This window comes from Nannobrachium achirus, assembly GCF_963921795.1.
Source record: "Nannobrachium achirus genome assembly, chromosome: 10".
In the NCBI taxonomy this organism is placed as follows: Eukaryota; Metazoa; Chordata; class Actinopteri; order Myctophiformes; family Myctophidae; genus Nannobrachium; species Nannobrachium achirus.
In genome coordinates, this window is record NC_137819.1 from 17449603 (window position 1) to 17471364 (window position 21762).

Sequence of the window (21762 nt, forward strand, 5' to 3'; positions counted from 1 at the left end):
ATTTCGAATTAGGTGTTAGATATTCTAATGTTTAGATTAGATTAGGTGTTAGACTTTGGTATAGGTATGTGGGGTTTTAGGCGGGTTGACTTTGGTATGGTATGTGGGGTTTTAGGTGGGTTTCATATATTTTAGATTCATTGTGCATGCAGTGCAATATTCAAAAGCTTTTTTTGTTTTAATTTGGATTTTTATGGCATACAGCTCATGAAAATCAAAAATCCATATCTCAAAATATTAGAATATTACACATGACCACTCAAAAGAAGCATTTATAATACCGAAATGTCAAAGTTCTGAAAGGTTATGTTAATTTATGCACTCAGTACTTGGTATGGAATACTTTTGAACACATTCCTTCATCAATGGGGCGTGGCATGAAGGTGGTCAGCCAGTGGTACTGTTGAGGTGTTATGGAAGCCCAGGTTTGATTGATTGAGGCCTTAAGCTTATCTGTGTGGTTGAGTCTGGTGTCTCTCATCTTCCTCTTGACAACACAACACAGATTCTCTGTGGGGTTCAGGTCAGGCCAGTTTGCTGGTCAGTAAAGGCCAGTAATACCATGGTCACTACACCAGTTACTGTAGTTTTGGTTCTGTGGGCAGGTGCCAAGTGCTTCTGGCTAAAGGAAATCATCATCTCCATAAAGCTTGTCAACCTACAGAAGCGCAAAGTGCTCAAAAATCCCCAGGTAGATGGATGTCTTGACTCTGAACTTGATGAAACACAGTGGACCAACACCTGCAATACATTGCAATGCTGGTTTTGCCCACATTGTGTTTTATCAAGTTCAGAGTCAAGACAGTCATCTACCCGGGGATTTTAGAGCACTTAATGCTTCCGTAGATTGAAAAGCTTTATTGAGATGATAATTTATTTTATCCAGAAGCACTTGGCACCTGCCCACATAGCCAAAACTACTAGTAACTGGTGTAGTGACCATGGTATTACTAGCCTTAACTGACCAGCAAACTGGCCTGACCTGAACCCCACAGAGAATCTGTGTTGTGTTGTCAAGAGGAAGATGAGAGACACCAGACTCAACCACACAGATGAACTTAAGGCCTCGATCAAAGCAAACCTGGGCTTCCATAACACTTCAGCAGTACCACAGGCTGACCACCTTCATGCCACGCCCCATTGATGAAGGAATTTGTTCAAAAGTATTCCATACCAAGTACTGAGTGCATAAATTGACATAACCTTTCAGAACTTTGACATTTCTGTATTATAAATGCGTATTTTGAGTGGTCATGTGGAATATTCTAATATTTTGAGATATGGTTTTTTTATTTTCATGAGCTGTATGCCATAAAAATCCAAATTAAAACAAAAAAAGCTTTTGAATATTTCACTGCATGCACAATGAATCTAAAATATATGAAAGTTTAAAAAAATCTATTATATTACAGAAGAAAATGAACTTTTACACAATATTCAAATTTTTTGAGAAGGACCCTGTATGTGGAACTACAATAGACTGTAAAAAAAATAGATAGGCTATATGGATGAAGGGAGCCCCATTGGTTTCTACAGTCCTGTTGAAGCCACTTTTTTATTGCGAATTGAAATCCGGCATCTTTGAACTTCCGGGCTCAAAAAGAAACCGGAAACGAAGGCTATTGGCTGCAACCACAGTGAGGGCGGGTCTTCACTCGGTAGAACCAGTAGAAGCCCTAGACAAACATAAGGTTACTTATCATGTTTATTATATTTTTTCGGACCTTGGAAATGCAGGTTCCACACAGAGATTCCAGACTAATACTGTGTATACGCAGTGATATTTATCTAGTACTGCCTGTACCTCAATGTACGTCAATCAATCAAATGTTGTAGATCTATTTTGACTTATTTGGTTCTGGTTATAAGGGGTGGGGGTTATGTGTCACATAAAGATGGGTTTCCAGGTTCTGGGTTATCTATATCTGTCCCAGTGGAACAGAGTGGAAATGAATGTGCTGCAAGGCAAGGAAACCAAATTGTTGCTTACCAAATGTCCTTGCAGATAGAATGTTCTACTGTATACATTATACATACATACATACAAAACATACATACATTATACATACAACGGCAAATACGCAGTGGCGTCAGTTCAGAAAAAGCTAAGGTATGGCAACATGACTGGTGTCTTGCACGCGCGCCTTCGCGCGCATGCAAGACACCAGTCATGTTGCCATACCTTAGCAACAGGCATGATACATTTATTTTAAGAACTACATTTAACTTTTTCCCCCTGTTTCTACGCTTTCTTGGGCTGGATATGGCAGCCTGGAACGGTACTTGTTCAAGTGCAGCTAAACTTGGAATGTTAGTAAACGTGCCACAATTAACAATAATGCATTGCACCTGTGCAGCTGACCTGTGGAACCTGGGAATATACCATGTTGTCAAGATGGAGAGAATACAAGTGTGGAGAATATAATTAATATCTTGTTGAAGTGACCATTTTGTTAAATTTTGCATTTGTAGTATTTTTTATGTAATTTAATAACCAGCACAGATAGACAAAGAGACATTCATGGATTTATAGTTAAAAGTATCTTTTATTTTCCGCCCTGGACCCAGGGTATGGCAGCTGCATACCCCTGCCATACCCAATTGACGCCCCTGCAAATACGTATATTGCACATACAGTACACCGATTTATTTTGTATTATCCTATTCATAGCCTCGGTGCTCTTGTTTTTCTCTCTTTCGCTTCCTCTTCCCTCCCCCTCCCCCACCGTTCTTTTTATTATTATACGACCCACGGTGCTACGCTGTCTGTAGGAAGCGTATACGCTGTTGTTCACTGACGTAACAATGAATAACAACCTTCAACCACGTCATTGGGGATCGCATGCTTGTTTGGAGCCGACTCGCTTCTCTTTGTGGAGAGAAATAAACAATCTAGCTGACATCCTTCCTGCCCTCACCCTACGATCACTTCAGGCACGTGCACACATAGACATCAAAGGGGGCTTGAGCCCCTGCCCTTTTATCCGTTGGTAAAAAGTGCCCTCTCCAGCCCATGAATGCAGTTTTTAGTATGGTGAAAGAAACGCAAATGCCCTCTTTCATGCCATACCTGAAGGCAGCATTCAAGAGAATTGCCTTGTCCAAACTCTCCTGAACTTGAATGCAGCATCTTATGTTGAAGGAATTACCCTCTCTGTGTAGAAATCCATGCCGTTACACCTCATCGCCAGTATTAACTTGATTATGCTTAGTTCAGTGTGGCATCATGCACCGGTCTGCTATTTTTGATATTTTCACCAAAAGGCCCTTTTAGAAATGTCAGAACCCTGCCTCTCTAAGATTCTCTGCACGTCCCTGGACCACTTCGCATTGCATCATGTATGCTCCTCTCTCTCTCTCTCTCTCTCACTCTCTCTCTCTCTCTCTCTCTCTCTCTCTGCTTCCTTTGGACTTATTGCAGCCCTAGGTTGCATTTAGTATGGAAACCTGCAGATCATGTCCGTACTCCGTACATCCATGTGTGGTGCGTCACACCTCATGTCACGTTCCATATATGCGGCCAAGACATCTCCATATATGGAGCTGTCAATACCTCTACATCTGACCTCACAGACGCCTCATGTCATGTCTCGCTCCATATGGCCAAGACATCTCCATTTACAGGCATGGAGCTGGCCAATACCTCTACATCTGACCTGCACGGACTCCAGACATGGATAGCTGAGTAAATGTACTTAGCTACTTTACACCACTGTTGAATCTCTCATTTGTTCCCTCCTGCGGTTTTTCCTCATGCTGAGCTTGGAATCAGCCTTAAAGGTGATACACCATGCATTTAAAAAGTATTTATTTTTAGTTTAGTTTTGAGGCTAAATTACCACTCCTGAATAGAGCCTCTCTCATTTTTGAATGGCTCTCAGAGCATTTTCAGCTGCAAAAAAAAAAAAGATCTTTTTAAAAAAGAAAATATTTTCTTCAAAAACGTCCGTCGCTGACGTCAGCGACGGCAGCAAATCTGGACAGCCTGTTTTGAGAACCCGTGGGATGCTTTTAACCTCCGCCTTCCCAAAACCAGAGAAAGACACAATGGTCAGAAATAGGACTTTGTGAGGATAGAAGGTGCTAGTGGGATCCCAAAAAAAGGTTTTAAAATAGGAAAAGTGAAATTTCATGGTGTATCACCTTTAATGACTCTGGAAAAGGACTGTGAATGAACCGCAGAGATTGGGTCGATACCAGACCGGCTTCAAACACAATATCAGCACATATTACAGACCATTTACAGAGAAATGTCGAGGGGAATGCTAGGAGAAATGGTGGAAGTGCCAGTGGTGGAAAGTACTTTTAGTTTTGAGGTAGGCCTACTTTTATTTTACTTAAGCTTTTGTTGATTTTTGTTTTCAAAACTTAATACTTCTATTCCATTACTCTGAGGCAAATATTGTACTTGTCACTCCACTACAATTATTTGAAAACATTTGTTAAGTTAAGAAACTTTTCTGATTTAAATTATTGATATAAAACATACAGAACCACTTAAACGCTGCTGTAAATTTGACGGTTCGAAAATATATTTACAAGCTATGTTGTAGAGCTTGTAGATCAGCCATTTTCGAAACATTTTAGATTTATTTTCTTAGAACTTTTGCTTTGATACTATTTTGATGCCATTACTTTTGAACCGGCCTTTTACTTTAGTAGGCTACTTTGTATTCCACCACTGCAACATTACAGACCATTCAACCGAAGTAAATCTACAGAGAAACTCAACGGGAATGGACAGACAAGTGGTTAAGTGCTCATAGAGCACTACTTTCAGTATTCTAAAGCCGTCATTGGGCTGTGTGATTGTGTGGAGGTCGTGGAACAGGTCTTTGCAGCCTCACGAGAATGATTTTATTGTGACCTATGGAGATGGGGCGTTCGCGAACGAATCAAGTCTTTTGAACGGCTCCTTGAAATGAACGATGGGATCCGGTTCGCAGTGGTGTAAAAAGTACTCAAATTCTTTACTTAATTAAAAGTATCAATACTGCAACGTGGAAATACTCTGCCACAAGTAGAAGTTCGGAATTAAAATGTACTTGAGTAGAAGTAACTGTGGGTATCAAAATGTACTTAAAGTACCAATAGTAGAAAGTACTCATTATGCAGAATGTCCCATTTCATAAGTTTTCCAATGAATAATATGTAGAAAAGTAATTTGAAAATAGATAGCCTTGCGACGCATTGTGAGCTTGTAGATCGGCTATTTTCAAATGAATAGGGTTGTATAAAGTGATTTGTAATTCTAATCAAAAACTTCAAAGTAACAAGTAACTAAAATGAGCCAGCCTTTTGAACGGCTCTTTGAAAGGAACGGATCCCAGAGATCCAGCTCACTACAAAGAGCCATAAACCCCATCTCTAGTCAGTTCACATGTCGTCATTGTCGGGTGGAAACGTGTCCAACACTAAAAATAACAAATGTAGCATATCTACAGTACAAGTTCCTCTACTACTTTTGATGCTTTTGTGTGATGCAGTGGTAAATGGTGCATTTATATATATTATTTGTCCAAGGCGCTGTACAATGATTGTGCATTACATTCACTCATTCACATACACATCATTCATACACATGCATGTGCCAACCTGCTCACCGGGAGCAATAAGGGGGTTCAGTGTCTTGCCCATGAGAACACTTTGACAGTATCTCCCGGGATCGAACTGTGGACCTGTGAACTGAGCCACTGCCTTGTAGGGCATTCATTTACAAAAAAAAGAAGAAATAAAAGAAAAGAAAATGAAATGAAAAACACAAAAAGTTTAGATTACGGAGATCAGAGGTTTCTGCTCGATAGCAAGATATCACAGTGGTTCTCAACCTGTGGGTCGGGACCCCCAGAGGGGTCCCCAAATTATTTTGGGGGGTCCCCAGATGATTAACTTAATGTGCAACATTGTTTTCTCTCTCAACAGTAAACAAAGTATAGAGGGTATCTGCACATTTCTAAAGTGACAATTTAAAGCTATACTGTGTAAGATGCTCAACTAGTGGTCAGTAGCCCTATAGCAAACCGCGGTCGCGTTCGCGTCTTTCGCCCGTTTTTCGTACCTTCACACCCCCGCGTCTGCCTCCACAACGCCGAGAGCTATCTTTAGAGGGGTCCCTGGTTCCTGTGCGTTCAGGCATTCCGGAGAAACGGACTACTTCACCCTGCCTGGTAGGCGAGATTACCTTTTGAGTAAAGAGACACACGGGCGACTACAAATATGGCGACCCCACTTGAAGATGCGCTGTGATTGGCCGGTAGTGTACCATGTGTGCATGATCGGCGATGTGATTGGGCAACGTATACACAACGTATACAGATGATGCAGATTACGTCATTTTGGCGCGAAATCCGGTCCACGGCCAGGATCATAGAAAACATATAAAGAGAAGGCTTCAGAAGCTGAAAATAACGGAGTGGGTGTTCTAAAACTTTAGCGATTTAACAGTTAGGACAATTTTAAGATTTGTTTTATAAAAAAAGTTACATGGTACAACTTTAAGGACTTAAAATACATTAAAATGACAAATTAAACATCGGACAAATAATCAAATATTAGAGGCAGACATTGTGAAAATAGACTATCTTTTTTTAGGCGTTGTGAGCATGTAGATCTGCTATTTTCACAATAGAACCGTTTTATACAAAATGTTATCCCTCAACTCTTAGTGCTCCTAGGGTGGGGTGGGGGTGGGGGGGTTAAATTATATTTTGGTTAAAATATGATTATTTTAGGGGTTGCGGCTTGAAGAGGTTGAGAACCATTGAGACATCATAGCTGTCTGGCAGAAACCTTTTGAGTTTAATGTCTGTGAGAGGCCTGATAAAGCACACCCTCTCTGGTAATATTGCTTAATTAGGTACATAAGACAATGAGTAGCACTCTAAGGGGGAAGGATAAGCCTACCGCTGTATACATCAGAGTACTAACAAGCAATTGACAAACACCAACATTCAATGATATTGAATGACCTATAGAGAGAATATTATTCTATAGGTCAATTAAGTCATTACCGCCTCTCCCTGAATTCTAAAATCAGGATGTTACGTGCGCTGTGCATTACACACAATCCTCTGTATAGGTTTTCACTGCAAACAGGTGAACTAACATTCATCACAATGACCAATAAAATGCAACAAATGTGCGCATGCATACGAGAATCACGGACAGTGAACTGGACTCACTTCATCCACGCATTAACCATATAGGTTGGCTGAGACTCCAGGACAGCTATTAGGGCTCTCAGGTGTAGATGTTGCTGCCACCAAACAAGAACTGAAGGCAGCATTTCTTTTTAATTGCCTCTGATGGGTGAGGGCAGGGGAGAAATATAAAGTAATTTTTTGAGGAAAATGATATTTTTAAGTCTGCTCCTCATGACAATGACCACCTCTGGTAAAATTGAAAAGGATCATGCTGTGATATAATGACATGTGTAAATAGTATTATTATTATATTATTTTTTTCACATTTGTTTTACTTAATTATTTACTGAATTAGGTAACAAAGGCCTATTTTTATGTTTTATTATTTTTTCTTAAATCAGGATTAATCCTATTTAATCCTCATATTTACATAACTGACAGACAGTATTATTATTAGGATTTGATTTTATTTAATTTTTTTTCAAGAAACAATCAAAAACAAAACAGACTCTGGCCATTAGTTTAATATGGTTTGCAGCAAGGTTAAGTGGAACCACGTGTCTTGTCTGGGTTTGACAGTCAGGCAGACAGACGGACAGCTCCATCAGATTCCAGCATGCTCTGCAGTCTGCATGTCCTGCCTGTCTGCTGTATGGTTGGGGAGGGTCTACTTACCACGTCTTCTCATTCAGCAGGGTGTCAGCCTCTGTCAATCCCTCCCTGTGCGGGAAAGATGTGTCTGAGAACATGGGTTTTATTATAAGACCAAAAGGAAGCTAAGGGATAGAGAGGGGTCACGAGAGAGGAGGGGGGGTGGACAGAGAGAGAGGGGGGAGGTGGAGAGAGAGAGAGGGGGGGGGGGGGGAGGGGGGGGCAGAGAGAAACAGACAGACAGACATATTGACAGACAATCCTCTCTGTGCTGGAAAGCTGTAGTTTGTTGTTATCGGGTGGAAACCTTGTATGTCCAAAACCGTTAGTTTTGTATCTTTCGTTTTAAAAATGATTTAAAATAGTGAAAATAGCCGATCTACAAGCACAAAACGCCTCGCACGGCGAGGCGTTGTGTGCTTGTAGACCTGCTATTTTCACGAGTTTTCTGCGAAAGTCTGGTAAAATGAAGTAGGGCTTTACGAAAAAACATACTAGGCCTATACAAGTGTTCTGCCCGACAGTGACGAGTTGTAAAAAAGGGATGTAGGGAGAGAGAGAGAGAGACAGCTAGAGAGCATACATGATGCTTTGATAAGTGGCCATGCACACATTGCACAGGGTGAGGGCAGGAAGGTTGAAAGCTATATAGATTGTTTATTTCTCTCCACAAAGAGGACCGAGTCGGCTCCAAAGAAGCATGGATCCCCAATGACATGGTTGAAGGTTGTTATTCATTGTAACGTCTCATGAACAGGTACAGTGAACAACAGCGTACGCTTCCTTCAGATGGCGTAGCACTATGGGTCATGTAATAAAATAAAAAGGACGGTGGAACAAAGAAAGAGCAGAAGGAGAGAGAAAAAAATTGTTTTATATGCTGATAATAGGATCATAGAAATATGTCAGTGTATGTACGATGTACATGTGTACCGTACAGGGAGGTGCGGAGCAGGGGATTTGAGGGGCAGGGGAAGGACACCTTACATCTTACATTTTTACACAGATTTAGAGGAATATCTCATCTTTAAATGAACACTAGGAATCTAGTACTGAAAAAAAGAAAAAAAGAAACCACAAACTGAATCATATTCATACAAAGGTTACAGTTGGTCGAGAAGAGCCACCACAGGCCTGCCCCAGCAATCCAGTAGGCTAAAGTTACTGATAACAACATTACATTATGCCAGGTGCTGTTAGTAAGGCCTAGGCCAGACAAATCTGGATATTTCATATATCCCAGATTTTCAGATATCCACATAGAAAAATATCTAGGTCCACACGACAAAGATATCTAGGTCTAAAATAATCGGAGTCCCCAGACCTCCACTAGGGGGACAAGCACACACACAGTAAAGTCTTCAGAGATATCCTTGTTCCATGCCTACACAGATCCAGTGAATCGGATATTCAATATCTTCACTTCACCGGTTTCAAAAGTATCCAGTTTCGTGGCCAAACTATCCAGCTTCGTGTGGCTGCAAGCCCCAACGCACAAAGAAATGTCTAGCTTCAGAAATATCCAGCTTTGTGTAGCCGGCACCTAAGTATTAAGTATTTGCTTGATTACCTAGAAGTGAGAGAGATTATTAAAAGGTTTCTACCACCACTCTCAACCAGAATGCACAATACATGCCTGTACGATTAGACCGGAGAGAATATTGTGTTTACATGAGGCAATGGTTCCCAAACGCTATGCAGAGGCACACTGATACTGTAAATAGTGTGGTAGAAATTATTGTGCATTTGTCAATCCTATTCTATGCTAGTTAGCCACTTTCCACAGCAATGTAACTAAAAGACTTGACAGCAGCCGTTCATTTCACCAGCTGACGGATGCTTACTCCTACCTCGCCAGTCAGCTTACATGCCATATACAGTATGGAAGACTTCTGTAAGCACCAACCTGTATCTTTAGAATAAATCCTTATGTATGACTGTCCATTAAACACACCTCCAGCTATTTGTGTTCCCTTATTCTGTATAAAGAAGGCACAGGCCTGACAATCCGGAGCTGCATTTGCATGTTGCAGTCTCCAAGAGCTCTTGTTTTTTTGTATAATAAATACATTGTTTCATTTTACTCTACCCTTGTGGGAATTTCATTTTATACTGATGTAAGGTTTATAATTTCCATCATAACAGACAGACAGACAGACAGACAGACAGATGGACGGAGAGAGAGAGAGAAAGACAGATGGACGGACAGACAGAGAGAGAGAGAGACAGACAGACAGACAGATGGACGGACGGACAGAGAGAGAGGAGAGAGAAGAGAATCCTAGGCATCCTATACACCTGCCTTTTATAGAATCCCCCGGGAATTCAGCAGGCCAAAATACAATCAGAAACCTGGAACTGTGGCAGCGGACAAGGCAGCACCCTGCAGAGGAAGGAAAATTCTTCCAAAGATGCCGGTGATGGATTGGCCACACTCTTCTCAAGCCTCCATCAAATATCACAAGATAGGCTATATGCCCTGTTCTGGAACCCTCATGCAATGGGGGAGAAGGAAGAGGGGCGAGCTAAGAAAAACCAGGCGGTGTGACCTGGATGCAGATGTGAAGAGATCTGGCCACACACACAGGGCCAGATACTGGCCCAGGACCTCGATTGTACAGAACAATCAATACTCAATAACAAAGAAAAATACATACATGCATACATATCACATTTACAGTATATTATCATAAATATTTAATATGAATGGTCTTTTGTCAGGTGTGTGCTCCCCTCTGAACAAAGCACAAATAACTCACATTACCAAATGTAACCAGACATGCAAGGTAAAAAAAATACAACAAAATAGCCTTTCTTTGACCCCTTCAGAATGAGACAACAGGGAACAAGGAATCCTGACAAATTACTATACTCTGAGACAATATTCTTGTTTGACAGTGCTGGCGGGCCGTTTATAGTACAATTCAGGAATGATCTGCGGGCCGTAGAAAATGTGTCATCGGGCCGCATTTGGCCCCGGGGGCCGCACTTTGGATACCCCTGATGTATAGTAAAGAATAGTCCACAATTATAAAATCACCTGTCCCAACTGTAGCTACATCATTTTGAATGAGGGACTGCTTTATACAGTAGCAGCACCTGAGCTGTTTAATATAATTGCTCGTTCTAAGATTTTTATCAAGATCATTCCAGAGAATTACCGGTATATATCACATATTGAAATTCACATTCATTTCCACAAATAATTGTAGGAATAATTGGCTGTTTAAAATGTGTTTCTCAAATCATAATTACCACTTCTTTCCTTAAAAGCAAGCAAAATACGTACAGTGTAAGTAATAAGTAAGTAAGTAAACAATACTCACTCAAAGAAAACTGTGAAATTCCGTCTGACCGGAAGGCCAAAGATTCAAGTGCACGTCTTCTGGCACATAGATCTGCTCTTTTCCTGTATGAATACAGGTGTGGGCAGGGGCGTCACACCAAATTCTGGGCCCTGGGTACAAGGATTCACTGTGGGCCCCCCATGAATGTTAACTATTGAAAAATAGCGGATATACAAGCTCACAGCGCGGCACCGAGTGCCGCGCTGTTACTAGGGCCCCTCCACCTTGGGTCCCAGTAACTCAGTCCCACTTTCCTACCCCTTGTGACGCCCCTGGGTGTGGGCCTTGACATTTATTCCTTGGGCACAAAACAAGTTTTAAAGGCACTGCTGTAGGACGGGCTACGCAGCACTCCCACACATGTCTGATATTCCAAGAGGTTAGGAGATTTCACAACCTTCCCGTCTCACATCCAATGCCTTTTACTTATAAATAAATTAACAGTAAACAGAAGGAAGAGGACGGTGCTAGGAGGTATATAGAGAATCCTTGAACAATAACCCCAGCCTCTGGCGAAATGCGTTGCACCACGAAGATGAATGTATAAAATACAAGCCTCATGCTGTACGTAAGATTTGGACTATTGGATGTTCCCTTTTGCGTGCATATTTTCACTGAGCCTTACTAATCTATATCTCTGTCGGATGGAAACCTCATAATATGTCCAAAACTGTTACTTTTCAGGATTCAAATTAAAAAGCTTCAAAAGTAGCAGATACACAAGCTCAAAACGTGTCGCTTCGCACTGCGTTCAGAGCTCGCGGATCTGCTACTTTTAATGCTTTCGTGCGACACTGTAGTATGATTAATATACTATGTAACTTTTTTTATAAAACAAATCTTAAAATTGTCCTAACTGTTAAATCGCTAAAGTTTTAGAACCCCCACTCTGTTATTTTCAGCTTCTGAAGCCTTCTCTTTATATGTTTTCTATGAGTTGTGAGGGGGGGAGAATTTCCCGGCAAAATGATGTCATCTCCCACATGATACACTACCGGCCAATCACAGCGCCGATCATACACCACCGGCCAATCACAGCGAGTCTTGCTGTCTCTTCAGAAAATAGCTTCCCTTAGCAACTGTGTTTACATTGGTGAAGGAATCTTGCATGCTACTCCCTCAATCCTGGTCTAAAAATGACGGGAGACGGCTCTATGGATTCGTATCGGCGAGGCGGAGGCGGTCGTGGGGGTCGCGGCGGCCGCGGTGGTCCGCGGACCCCCGTTCCGGTGGTCCGCGGCGAAAAACGGACGAAAAAAGCAATACCGCTACTGACCACTAGTTGAACAGCTTCCACAGTACAGCTTTAAGTAGGCCGTTGATTTACCAAAAAACACAAAAAGTTTGAAAATGGAGAGGAAATGGACAGACTTAACAGGTTTGCAAAATAAAGAGGCCTGAATGTCAATATCATCAAAACCCATGCAGGTGATGTGCATTCACGTCACTCCAGATTCACTGCATGGAGACACTCTCTGTACTACGGTATATGTTCCACATGCCATCACAGTTGAACTATGTTGAAGAGTTCACCTGCATTGGACGTCTTTGGGTTAGAGTCAAGAGGGCCCTATTTTCGTCTGTGCCTTATCCCTTATCCCTATAAACGTCTTTGCCTTTTTTCTTTTACTATTTTCACATACATTTTTTAAAATAGTTCAAGTAGAGTGCACAAGCTGACAACAACTCAAAGAATCGAGATGGGCTATTTGAAGTATTTTAAAATGTTTTTTCAAAACAGTAAAAAAAAAGGCAAAGAAGTTTAGGGATAAGGGGCAAGGCGTGGACTAAATAGGGCCCCATGTGCCCTTGAGCAAGACGCTTCACCCCTAATAGCTCCTGAGTGGCAAATTGAGTGGCAGAGTGAGTTTAACATTGTTTAAGGTTGTTTAATGCAATCAGATAGGAATTTTCTGTTTGGATGTATGGGCTGTCAAGGCCAGAAAGTATTTTTTTGCCACTCAGTAGGCGTTCCAGCATTACTTCCAGGAATAGGAACTATGGAACTATGCACAAACATGCACAAAAATGAATTTCACCCACTTCTTTACTTATCTGTAAACCTGTGATGTGACAATAAAGCTGATTCTGATTCTGATGTAATGCACTTTGTAAAGTGCACATAGCCATATTTGCCACTTACACTTTACAAAAACTTGGTATTTTGGACTCCTGGTGTTAACAGTAGAGGACACGAGAGAACAAGGCTACAGAGACGGCTTATTTTATGCTTTAGCAATGAAAAAATAGCAGATATACAAGCTCACGGCGCGGCACAGAATGCAGAGCTGCGAGCTTGTAGATCTGCTATTTTTGTAGATATGCTATTTTTTTTTAAATCTTGAAAATGTGTGTTTTGATTATGTTTGACTCAATTCTCTAAATGTCTTTTCATGTCAAGGACCTCCAAAATTACATGTATTTGGCCGTGGACCCCCATCTCAAAATAGGTTGTTCCAGCAGGGACCCCCAGAAGCAGAGATCCTCCGGAATTCAGCAGGCCAAAACACAATCAGTAACCTGGAACTGTATAGCAGAGAACAAAGCAACACCATACAGAGGACGGAAATCCTTCCAAAGACACCAGGGGATGGATTGGGCCACACTCTTCTCAAGCCTGCGTCACTGGAGAGACGACTGCACTCAAAGTGTTCCTGCTATAGACTCCAGCCTATCTGCCTGGGAATCAAAGCAGTGGCATGCAAAAAAGACGGATGCCTCCCGCAACGCACGCACGCCTGGGGAGAATCTGCCACACATCTATAGAAGATCTCTAATGAAGATCCATACTGGGTGACCGAGAGCCACACTGTTGTGTTGTGCTGCAGATCAAACGCATCAGAATTCAATGGCCAAGGCGATGTGCTCAGAATGGATAAGACACAGCAGTGCCGCATTGCAAAGTAACTGAGTATATTTACTCAAGGACTGTACAATTTTGATTATTATTTTTTTTTAAGTAATAGTTAACCCCCAAAATGACCTTTCTTTTCTATCGAAAATAGCAAATCTACAAGCTCACAACAGGGAAGTCTCGCTCTTTCGAACGACCGTCATTTCGACTAAGTCGGAAGGGTTAACGACTCACCCCACGGAGGTTAGGGTTAGGGTAAGGGTTAGGGTTGGGTGTCGAAAAGATGACGCATAGAAACAGCGAAGCACTCCCGCTCACAATGCGTCAAATTATGATGCGTTGAATCCTTGTAGATGTAGCTATTTTTAGATATGCTCAATTTTTGGAGCTGTGTGGAACACAAGCTCCCTATACGTGGCCGTGTGTGTGGGTCTGTCTGTCTGTCTGTCTCCGTGTCTGTCTGTAGCCTGCAGTAACCTTTTCTGACCACACATGTTAAGGGAGGGGCGCTGTTGCACACACACACACACACACACACACACACACACACACACACACACAAACACACACACACACACACACACACACACACACACACACACACACACACACACATACACACACACACACACACACACACACACACACACACACACACACACACAGCTCCACTTCGAACAGAGGTTCGATTTTTATACATTTCATGAATTTGAAAACTTGTGAAATGGGACAATTTCATACGTAACTAGAAAAATATTGTTCCTTCGAAACAATTGTGGGCTCGCTTCAAGCCAGAAAACAATGGCTATAAAAGCACAAAATGTCAAGATCGCAGGCAGTGCTCTCTTTGACGTTACTGACGTCAAAGATTGGTCCATTTTGTTCCAAAAATGTGTTGTGCAAAAGTTGACCCGCTGGTGGCGCTATAACAGGCCAATGTGAGAAGGTTGGTATCTGTTCCTTGACCTATTGGGAATGTGCTTGCAAGATTTCACGCACATCCCAGGCTGTGTTCATGATTTGAGGTGTTTTTGGCTTTGGACACTTTATCGCTGCTTGCAGCTATATTTATTATTATTATTTTATAATTTTTTTGTGTGCACTTCATAGGCATGTTAGATAAAGGTCCTTAGATTGCGTGTAGAATGTTTCATGCAAATTGCAAAAAAAAAATCCTAGAATAAAAACGGGTTTAAGCGTTTTACAAACTGCTCAAAATTATATAGCGCCCCCCTTTGGCCATTTGGGGTAAGATTGGTTTCAGTGATATTTGAACTAACCCTCTACACTATTTTGTCATGAAAATGTGACTTTGCTTGTATGTTTTAGAGGCAGAAGAATAATTTGCATAAAAATGCAATATTGTTTGAATTATTTAAAAAAGCATGTTTCAATGTTAAAGAAATCCGATCTGACAGATCTTTAGATATCGGTCCAAAGTTCACGTAAAAAACGTTTTGTGCACGTGACGCGAAAATTCCAGAATAAAAGCGGGTTTACGCGTTTTACAAACTGCTCAAAGTGGCGGAAAATCGAAGGGCGGAGCTTACTTAACAACGACACAGATGTCTTCCGCTTGAGTCAAAGCACGCGTGTAACAAGTTGCATGTCTTCAAACGAAACGAGTCATGACTTATGCCCGTTTGAAGTTTGAATTTTCAGACGCTTCGTATAGCGCCCCCCTTTGGCCGATTGGAATAAAATTGGTTTCAGTGATACTTTGACTAACCCTCCACATCTTTGCCAAATGCCATGAACGTGTAACTTTGCATGTATGATTTAGAGGCCGAAGAATAATTTGCATAAAACCGCAATATGAATTGAATTATTAAAAATGAATGGTTTAACGTACAAACTTCTCACCACATAGACTGTATAGGTATTGGTCCAAAGTTCATGTGAAAAAAGTTTTGTGCACTTGACGCGAAAATCCCAGGAGGAGATAGATTTTTACTGTTTTTCATATAATTCCGAATTGTGGGAGACCTAAAGGTCAGAGGTCAAAAGTTAGAGGGTAAAAGTTGTTCGGCATGAGGAGACGCATACGTGTATACGGGTTTCATGGCTGTACCTCAAACACAGCTTGAGCTATACCTGTTCAAAGTTCGCACTTTCGAAGGCTTCCTACAGCGCCACCATTTGGCCGATTGCTGTAAAAAGTAATAGCACACGTCGCCACAGTAAGCTGAACACATTGATGTTTTTATTTTCATTTTCTCACTAAGTATGTAGGAGTAGAAAGGAACCGAAAATCCCGTCTACTTACTAGATAAATAAATAAATAAATAATGACAATATCTAAAGTGTGCTCGCCAGGTACTGGCGAGCCCACAATGAGTACTTTTACTTTCAGAACTTTTAGTAGGCTATATTTTGATGCCAATACTTTTGCGCTTTTACTTGTAAATTTCTTGTAGTATTTCTACATTGTGGTATTGCTACTTTTTTCCATCACTGACTGCACGCAAATCCATTTGATCTGTTCAGGTACAGAACACATTGCAATGAATATAAGAGAGAAAACAGAGTCCACTCCGCACACTGGAAATAATGCTCCTCGTTTTGGTTATTGTCAACGTTTCAATCATGCAAGATCTTCAGGAATGCAGGAACCCGTAAAATAAATTACACGGCACACAATGCCATAACTTTGTTCTTGTAGCAGAAAAAAAGACCCAACATATAATTGGAAAAAAGGGAGAAACCAATGAATCTACTGCATTATACTTTAATAGATGTAATGCAGGGGTCTTCAACGTTTTCAGGTCAAGGACCCCTTAGCTGAGAGAGAGATGAAGCAGGGACCCCCAGATTCCACATAGCTTGACAGCACAATCATCAGTGTAGTTTGGATCCATGTCAATTTGTGTACATCAGAAATGTAACCACTTGAACCGTCAACACTTAATAAACTTTACCTTTCACACTGTACTTAATGTGCTCTTTTTTCCCCTCTACACCAAACCTCTTTACCAAAAATAGCTGATATACAAGCTCACAACGCCTTGCAGCGTGAGGCGTTGTGAGCTTGTAGATCTGCTATTTTTGACTAAAGTTCTCAGAATATGGACGCTCAGGTTCAAGTGGTGAATATAAAAAAGGAGAAAAAAAGTTTCTATCACACAAAGATTTGGAGGACCCCCTGTAGTGACTCTGAGGACCCCCTAGGGGTCCCGGACCCCCTGTTGTAGACCCCTGATGTAATGGATTCTCTCTTGTGCTTTTCTCAGAGTTTATATAACATATCAACTTCTTCCTGATGCAGAATTCTAGTGGCCCACATTATGCTAATGTGAAGTTGATTGGGTTCCTTTTCAAAAATCGTTACCCATCATAATGAAATATAATATATTAGACCTAATGGATTCTCCTGTGAATTTCTCAAAATTTATATTGTGAGCCGCCCAGTGGAAAACTCATTATGATCCAAACTGTTCCTTTTTAGGATTCAAATTAAAAAACGGCAACAGTAGCAAATCTACGTACACGCTTGAAACTTTCAATCTTGTAGATCTGCCCTTTAGATTGGGCCAAAGTTCATGTGTAGAATGTTTCGTGCACATAGCGCAAAAATCACAGGAGGAGTTTAATTCAAAATGGTTTGAGGTCTAAAGGTCAGAGGTCAATGAAGAGATGCATAATGTGTATCGACGTTTCATAGGCTATAGGTAAAACAGGGCATGAGTTATATCTGTTCAAAGTTTGGATTTTCAATATAGTGCTATAGAGCCACCCTTTGACCATGATAGCTTTGTGTTTTCACCGTTTGGTATAATAGCACTCTACCATCTTAACTACTCCACTGTGCAGAAAGTAGGCGGAAGAATAGGGTCTTGTTAATAGGGCGCGTAATAGGCTTTGGCCCTAATAAAATATAATAAGGACCTATCATAGATAGGCTTACCTTTACTAAATACAGCTGATGCAATTTCACACATCAACATCAAGTTAAAATACGTTTTAAATAACTCTATGTTCTAGATTGCAATCATGTCTATACAATAACAAGAAAAATAAAAGATAACTGTTTCAAAGTGTTGAAGAGACGTCAGTCAGAGGAGTGTCTTTGTTCAAACAGTGGTCCGTGAACACTGAGGAGCTCAGAGCAAATTATAGCACCTTATGGGTGTCATATGCATGACACCAACCCTTTGCAGAAATGTAAAAATAACAACCATGGGGAAGTTGCATTCGTTTTATTAGTAAAAGCGAGTTTAGTTGGAAAATGTGTCACTTGTTCACAAAATGAATAAACCACATAAACCGCTGTGTGTATTTGTAAGCACTAGAGGCACTGGTAGATTTAGCTATTTTGGGGCTCCCCGCCTCTTCCCACAGACTGTACAATTATTTGTTGTCGTAACCAATAACTTTACCTATTGTAGGATGAATTACCTCATACATCATTTTAGATTTTTAAGAGAGTGTCAGTAGCTACAGTAGCTGCCTACCAGGAGAGTAACGCAACTAAAAACTTTTAAGGATAATTTAGCTCAAGTCAAGATTGAAATTAATTCCAATGAATTTGTAGGTATCTGCAAGCTTAACATTTGCACAGTGCAACAAGACCCTGATTATTATATATTTTTTTCTATTTTAAATATACGTCAAGACAACAATATCGATGACGGATGTCAACACATCACTGCATGCAGTGCAGAGTCCATACTGTACAGCTCTGTAGGCAACTTAAGCCATCATTCGATGAGATTGTAAATGACTCACCTGCTACAACGGAGGAGGAAAAAGAACACACTTTGTTATTATTACCTCCTACACAGGTCTAATGTTGTAAGAGCATGGTTTGCTGGTTTCCTCATCATACAAGTTTTGCCCCAAATCTTGTGTGCAAGTGTTAGACCCTTGCGCACCTGTTATGTGCACCTTTTATGTGCACTGGCACATAGCAGACAAACAAACAAACATCATTTTTGAATAGTTTTTCCACTGTGTGTACAATCTCTGAAACCTGAATCAAGAATCAACTTCATTGTCACATCTCTGGTTTACAGGTATAAAGAAGTGGGTGAAATATTATATTCTGCATATTAAGCTCCATCATTTTGTTGTTATACAGAAAAAGGAGAAGAAATAAAAAGATGCACGTCAAAGAGAACCTCCTTTTTAAAATGTTACTTAAAGGAGTAGTTCACCCCCAAACAGGGCCCGCTGCAGGATGAAATGACTAAGGGGGCTTTTGAAAATTGTGAGGGGGCACATATTTTTTATATAGGCGGGTAATAATGAACATTCTTTTTATTATCTGTAATACCTACAACAAATGCCAGTTTTTGGGAGCTAAAATAACAGCCGCTGCTACTGCGCTGTGGTTTAGATGATTTTAAATTGCGGATTGCCAATATTTGTGTTGTTTTTGATATTTTCTTGACTTTATATAGAATATAAACTGAGGGGGCACAACTTGCAACTGATGGTGCAATGCCCACTATAATCACATGTTTGTCTTAGGAATGCGACAAATACAAAACAAATATATTATTGAACTCAGGTCTCCATGGCCTGAGTAATCAATAAAAAAAGTCATTTTGGGGGTGAACCTACTTATAACTCTATGGGGTGAACTACTCCTTTAAAACATACAGTATTATTTTAGATATAGTTCATCATTCTATCAATCTTGGAGAACGTATTGAGAAGAATAGCCATTTACAATTTCACATACTGTATTATAGTACATCCAAAGATAACCCTAAACCTGTGTCTCTCAGCCAAGGCAGTCTCTAGACTTCTGCTCCCTGGGTTTGTGGAAGTGTTGGTCTGAGGCAGCTCTTCAGTGAAGGCTTTCTCCAACACCTTCAGGACAGACCTGCGAAACACATCCTTGAAATTCTGACCCATGAACACGTACAACAGAGGGTTCAGGCAGCTGTTGAGAAGTGCCAGGCCGAAGGTTATGGGGATCCAGTTGTAGAGCACATCATTCAGTGTTTCACTGAACTCTGTCCCCTGCCAATTCACAAAGTCAATCAGATGCATGATGTGAAAGGGCACCCAGCACAGGAAAAAAGCTGTGATAACAGCTGCTATGATTTTGAAGGGGCGACCTGATTGGCTGGCCAGCGAGCGATTCTTCCTGAGACGGTAGATGATGACGGCATAGCAGGAGACGATGACGGTGAAAGGGACCACGAATCCCATGAGGAAGTGAGTGATGGCCATGACCCCAGCTCTAATTTCCAACAAATGATTCTCTTCAGCTGTACTGTAGTTACCGGTGGGTGCAAAGTTGAAGTAGCACTGGACCGTATCATTGTCGTACAGCTCTGTGTCCCTAAAGATGAAGTAAGGGGAGCTGAGAGCCAAGGCCAGTACCCAGACACCTAGAATCACCCAAGACGCCTTTCTGACACTGCGGTGATTCTTGGCCCACACTGGCCACACCACACATACACATCTGTCAACACTGATGACCACCAGGATGTAGATGCTGGCATACATGTTCATGTGGAAAACGGTAACGTCCATTTTGCACATGAATTTACCAAAAGGCCAGTGGTAGTCCATAGCTCTTTCTGTGATGGTCAGGGGCATGAACGCTGTAACAAGGAAGTCGGCCACAGCGAGGTTGAGATACCAAACAGTGTTGACGGTTTTCTTCATTTTGAAGCCTGTCACCCAGATGACAACACCGTTCCCCAACACACCGAGCACAAAGACCAGGCTGAGAATGACCAGGTACGCGATCTTGAAGGACTCGTTGATCTCCATTATCGTCTTAAAACCTAAAATAACAAAACAGAGGTTAATGCTCTGTTTTAACACGCCATGTGTTATTTTACTGAAAATATTTTGTGCCAGGGATGGGATCCCCATACGAGATTTGTATTGTTTTGTTTTTTTTGTTATCAATTATTTTTATTTTCCATAACATGAGTGAATCAAAATTATAGACATACATATGAGCAGAACAAGAAAAAGTAAAACATTAATCAAAAGAAAAATGCAATTAACAAACAAACACAAACAATAGCAAAACAAGAAAAGGAAAAGAAAACCCACCCACCCCCTTTCCCCGGACCAACACGGAATGTATAGTGCATGCCTGTGCTAGGCTGTTACCACTATATAGTGATTTCTTGAATCATAGCCTTAAGCTTATCTGCAATGTCCGACCACATATTGATGTTTTCTTCTTTTGCTCCGTGTAACCTTGTATCGACTGCTCTAAATATACTATATCTAGAAAGGTTAAGGCCCACTGGCGAAATGTTAACGTATGAGGAGGTTTCCACCGCGTAGCTACCATCTTCTTTGCCGCCGTTAATCCAGCAAAGAAGATGCGCTTGCGTATATTGTTTAGTTGCAACTGTGAGACGTCATTTAATAAAAATAAAGAAGGAGAAGATATGATATTGATACTAAAGATAGTTGAAAGTTTTGAGGCAACCATATTCCAGAATGACGACACATTTGGGCATTCCCAAACCATGTGAAGGAAGGTACCAATACTATTTGAGGAGCAGAGAGTGCAGTTGGGATTATTCAAAATCCTGCGGGGAGTTAAATAAGTCCGATGTACAAAATTTAAATGAATTTGTTGATGGTCTGGATTTCTAGAAGATAACCTAATGTTAGACCATACTGTGTCAAAATCTTTCATTATATATATATATATGTATATATATATATATATATATATATATATATATATATATACATACTGTACATATATACACACATCACACAAGCATACATACATACATACATACATACATACTGTACGTATACTGTAGCCAACCTACAAGCA

At 40.8% G+C, this 21762-nt stretch overlaps 1 protein-coding gene across 1 annotated transcript; it reads right to left on the reverse strand.

Annotated features, from left to right (window-relative positions):
* Positions 1-7239: 7239 nt before the first annotated feature.
* Positions 7240-20723, reverse strand: LOC308292866 (formyl peptide receptor 2-like; the record flags this gene model as incomplete). The annotated part of the gene is made up of 3 exons (XM_080735290.1): positions 7240-7301; positions 18720-18722; positions 19691-20723. The coding sequence occupies 3 exons, from the start codon at positions 20721-20723 to the stop codon at positions 7240-7242; spliced, it is 1098 nt and encodes a 365-aa protein (XP_080591416.1).
* Positions 20724-21762: the final 1039 nt, after the last annotated feature.